The following is a 5,080-nucleotide window of genomic DNA, read 5'->3' as shown; positions in this document are numbered from 1 at the left end:
CGAACCATTTCATTCGTGCCCCCCCGAAGTAGGACTAAGACAGAATTGAAGAGCTGGTAGGATTTTCTATCCGAGGGAACAGAAAAAGGATAAATCTCTGATTCTTTACGTACCAAGTATCAAAGACTAAAAATACCACCAAAGAGCTCAGTGCTGAAAATCACGACTGGGTCCCCTCCTGTCTAAAATATATCAAAACCAATTTTTTAAATGCAATTTTAAAAAACATTTGTCAACAGATGAGTGGGTCAAGAAAATATGCTATGTATGCGCAGTGGAGTACTATGCAGCCATCAAGAAGGATAAATTTGAAGTACTTATTGGCAAATGCATGGATCTCCTTGGAAAAACCACAGAAGATCATAGGTGAACTAGACATAACTTCACTGAAAATTTCCAGATTCCACTGACCATTGTTTCCCACAGAGAATAAAAATGTCCAATCAGGGGCGAAGGAACACCAAGGTCTTCTGTCCATGCTGGCAGTATTTCATTCCCACTTCACTGCCAATGGGAAACCTTTGCTGGTTTGGGACAGGGCTGAGGAACCTGGCCCCAGTCAGATCTTGGAGAAAAAGCTGTCACATTCCCCATCTCTCCCTCACTACCTTCCCACTGAGGATTTGGGACCTTTCCGCTGCTGTGGATAATTTGTGCATAGTTGTGCCACGAGGTGGGTGGACATCTCAGAACGGAAAGCTGGAGTCCTTGGGTTCCCATTCAGGGTCAAACTGGCAGACATAGTCGTATTCCACCCATCCGAGCACAAGGCAAGACCCGCCCCTCTGATTTATCTCTACCACGTCCCCATCCGACTAAAAGGGGGATTTTCAAACAGAAGGCACACTTCACAGCCAGGCCTGGTGGTGCACAGCTGTCATCCCAGGTACTCGGGAGGCTGAGGCAGGAGGGGTTCACAAGTGTGCACCCAGCCTGGGACACATAATGCCTTGGGAAGACTCTGTCTTGAAATGGATAAAAATTCAGATTCAAGGTAAAAATGGCTGGGAATGTAGCTCAGTGGGCAGGCCCTGGGTTCAAGCTCTGGTACCAGAAAAGAAAGAAACAAGAGAACGAAAAGGAGGGAGGAGGAGGGGAAGGGGGGAGGGGAGAGGAAGGGCAAGGGGGAGGGAAAAAGGGAAGGGGGAGGGGCAGGGGAGGGGGAGAGGTGAGGGAGGGGAGAGAGAACACATTTCGGGTGAACGGATTGTGCTAAAACTAAGAGGAGCCTTCCATGGCGCAATGAGCTAACTCCTTCTTTGTCCTGGTTGAGTTTTGCTCTCGGCGGTCGGGTCGGAGGGCTTGGACCTTCTCAGACGTTCTCAGCCTCTGCAAAGGAAAACGAGAGGGAAAAGTCAGAGCAGTGGGTGAGAGGCTGCTGGGGTCATTTTCACACGACCCCATGCTGTTCCCCCATGACCTGCCGTCTGCCCGGGTGTCTGACTTTTCAGCGAGTGGAGCGGCTCTGAGTGAAGTCTGGTATTCCTGGGGGCTGCGCCCGTGGAGGTGACGTTCGTGTCTGCGTCACTCTACACGAGGGGATGTGATCCGCTCCGTATTTAAAAACATAATCACAGAAGGACGACATAAAAAATTTTCCCAAAGGGAGACACATCTGCTACCAGGTAGCATGGTGGCTTGGTGCCCACCCCAGAGTTGGCCCCAGAATTCCCCAGGTACACCAAAATTTGTAGATAAAAATAATCTTAAAAAAGGACTTGAGTCTATCTGTAACATGGTGTAGTATTTGCTCACAACCTACACAATCTTCTTGTGTGCCTCACATCTACTTCAGGTTGGTGTCATGGTGCACACCTATATTCCAGACCCGCTGGGAGGCTGAGGCAGGAGGTTCGCCACTTCAAACCCATCCTGGCAACTTGTCTTACAAGGAAAATACGACAAGGGCTGGAGGTGCAGCTCCGTGGGAAGGCCCTGGGTTCAAATCTAGAGCCTCAAAGAAAAAAAGTCACCAAATCACTTATAACACCCCGTGCAATGTGAATTCTATGCGAGTAGCTGTTATATATTTTGCTGTTTGGGGGACAAGAATCCAAGCTGTACATGTTCAGGACAGATGCAGTTTTTAAAAATGTTTATCAACACATGAGTGGGTCAAGAAAATATGCTATCTATGCACACTGGAGTACTACGCAGCCATCAAGAAGGATAAATTTGAACCTTTCACTGGCAAATGCATGGATCTTGTAACCATCAAGCTAAGTGAAGTAAATCAGACCCAGAAAGCTAAGTATCACCTGGTTTCTCTCCCATGAGAGAACCAGGGTGTAAATAATGTAGAGGGCACCAGGAAGGCAGAATATATAGAGATCAGAAAGGGAGTGGTAAGGTTCAAGACATAATAAGCGCTAGGCGTGGAGGCGCACACATGTAATCCCAGCACTGAGGAGGCTGAGGCAGGAGGATCCTTGTGAGTCCGAGACCAGCCTGGGCCACAAAGTGAGCTCAAGGCCAGCCTGAACTGCAGAGTGAGAGCCTGTCTCAAAAACACAAAAAATAAATAAATAAACAAACAAACAAACAAACAAATAAATAAATAAATAAAATAAACACACAGCAGTTCCCTGTGACGACCGTAACTGTTCCATATCACAAAGATATCCCAGCGGTATAAAATAAAAGTAAAAGGAATCAGGAATAGAGCTCAGCAGAGCAGCGCTAGCCTGGGAAGTGCCAGGTCACGAGTTCGAATCCTGCTATCAACAGAATAAACTGAAAAGAAAAGAATGCCTACAAAGTAAGAATTAACACTCCTTTCTGTCCCAGATGGGTCCCGTTCTAGGACGCCGAGGCCCGGGGCGCCCCGGCTGTTTTGCAAGTACAGAGTCTTCAGCCCTGGGTTAAGAAATATTGACAGATCGCGGCCAAAGACGCCAAGGGTGACTCCGTGGTGGTACTGAGGGTGGAGGGAAGTCGAGGTACACTTATCCACCGCACCCCGAACTTTAGCTCTGCAGAGACCAGGGTTCACCGCACCCTGCGAAGGGGTCAGCAGCACTCACAGACCGGCAGGTGGCGCTCACAGGCAAGCTTGGCAATTGCAGGAAGCCTAAGCAGAAGATCTTTCCTACAGCAACTTCCCCAGGACTTCCCCCGGGACTGAGGGGCTGCGGACCCCAGGGAAAAGCACCCCGGACATATGAGGGTGTGGGTGGTCCTGACATCAAAACCTCAACGTGAACAAAGCAGGCTTTCTCTTCTTTATTGCTTGTTAAAGTGCTTTTCCTAGCAGTGATCAAAAACATAGTGACAGCTGTGGCCAAGCGGCGTCCAGCAGAAAGTCAGCTCGCAAGCACACGACGCTGCGTCCTCGTCCACCTCAGTCACCAGATCGGGCACCGTGCCACTTCCGGCTCCTCCCCAAGGTCAAAATAACCAGGAAAGGTCAACGCACCGACTCCATTCACGACATCGAGGCGTCCAGGACAGCGCAGCTGAAGACCCTCAGGAAGGAGGACTCCAGAGCTGCTGCAGAAAGCGGCCAGGACGGCGGGACGAGTGTGTGCAAAGCCGGGGGGATTTTGAGCGGATTTATGACCTCTGCCTTTGACTGGAATACATTTCTTTAAATTTAAACATGCCGTATGTTTTGATCACACTTCATTACATTGCACCCTGTGACCCCTGGGTTGGCGAATTCCTCGTGGATTTAAAACCCAGGGTCCTGAACCTTCTGGGAGTAAAGTGACTGTAAAAATTTCCTATCTACCTAAGATATTTATCCTGACTCCTGAGATTAAAAGTTTCACTGCAAACCAGACCAAAACCGTCCACAGATAGCGGAAAGGAAGTCTCCATCTTGCTATGCTCCAACTGATGTTAATAATTTAAGGCCCCAGCCAGTAACATCTAAGCTTGCAGGATAAAAGAAAAAAAGTTAAAAATACACATGTAAAAAGACAAATATGCTCCAATACTGGTTTCTCTCTGGCTCTTGTGTGCTTTCATGTGAAAAATCCTACTTGAAGCCAGGTGTGGTGGCACACACCTGTCTTCCCAGCACCCGGGAGGCTGAGGCAGGAGGATCTTCGTGAGTTCGAGACCAGCCTGGGCTACAAAGTGAGCTCAAGGCCAGCCTGAAGTGCAGAGACCTTGTCTCAAAAAGACAAAAACAAAAAAAAGATAAAGTCTTTTCACTGAGCTAAGCCTCGCATCGCTCGTACCAGGGGCAGCAGTGCCAGTGACAGACCGCGGGAAGGTTTGGGGTTGCTTGCTTAAATTGGGGACTTTACAGCCACTGGGGAGGAGGCGGGTGGTGCTCACCGCTAGTCCGCAAGCAGTTCCCTCTCCTGCCGGACTTGAAGAAGCTCACGCCTGCACCCAGGAGTGTCACCACCACCACGGACACGATCGGGGACACGATTCTGGCTATCCTGTTACCTGCAGGAGTCCAGAAAGACAACAGCGTGAAAAACGTGGGCGGCAGGAAGAGCACGCATTTCACACAGCTCCAAGACGCGCGCTGTGCCAAACGATGTCTCGCGTGTAGATCGAGCTTATTTTGAGACAGCGACCTTCTTGCCTCAGCCTCCCGAGTGCTGGGATGACAGGTGTGTGTCACCACACCAGGTAGACTGGCTTTTGCAAATAACCGTGCTCTGAAGCAGATGTGACCCATTCAAGAGGTTTAACATGAGGTTTGCTCAGGAAAGACACGGCACCCGCTGTTTCTTGTTCTGCTGAATTCGATTAACTTGTACCTCTGTAGGGGACACTCATACTTTCGGGGTCGCTACAAATCTGGGTCCTTCTGAGAAGAGGGCAGGAGGAGATGGAGGAGGAGATGGAGGAGGAGGAGGAGGAGATGGAGGAGATGGTGGAGGAGATGGAGGAGGAGGAGGAGGAGCCGGAGGAGGAGGAGATGGAGGAGGAGATGGAGGAGGAGATGGAGGAGGAGGACATGGAGGAGGAGGAGGTGGAGGAGGAGATGAAAGAGGAGATGGAGGAGGAGGAAATACAGGATATGAAGGAGGAGGAGATGGACGAGGAGGAGATGGACGAGGACGACATGGAGGAGGAGATGGAGGAGGAGATGCAGGAGGAGGAGGTGGAGGAGGAG

The 5,080-nt window shown here is 49.9% G+C and overlaps 1 protein-coding gene across 4 annotated transcripts in view; it reads right to left on the bottom strand.

The window, feature by feature from the left end:
* Positions 1-1,122: 1,122 nt before the first annotated feature.
* The window catches only part of Xg (Xg blood group), a 30,114-nt gene continuing 26,156 nt past the window's right edge, over positions 1,123-5,080 (bottom strand). For 2 of the 4 annotated variants that reach the window (XM_013505596.1, XM_013505597.1), the window contains exons 7-8: positions 4,285-4,401; positions 1,123-1,329 (exon numbers count right to left, since the gene is read on the bottom strand). In XM_013505596.1, coding sequence (XP_013361050.1) covers positions 1,313-1,329; positions 4,285-4,401 — 134 coding nt within the window. In that variant the 3' untranslated portion in view covers positions 1,123-1,312. Of the gene's footprint in view, positions 1,330-4,284; positions 4,402-5,080 lie in introns of those variants that run through there. The other 2 variants (XM_013505593.1, XM_013505594.1) reach the window with 1 other exon arrangement.

Source organism: Chinchilla lanigera, unplaced genomic scaffold (genome assembly GCF_000276665.1).
Source record: "Chinchilla lanigera isolate Chin_1 unplaced genomic scaffold, ChiLan1.0 scaffold00098, whole genome shotgun sequence".
NCBI classification, from domain to species: Eukaryota; Metazoa; Chordata; class Mammalia; order Rodentia; family Chinchillidae; genus Chinchilla; species Chinchilla lanigera.
This window is presented reverse-complemented; position numbering and strand designations above follow the sequence as displayed.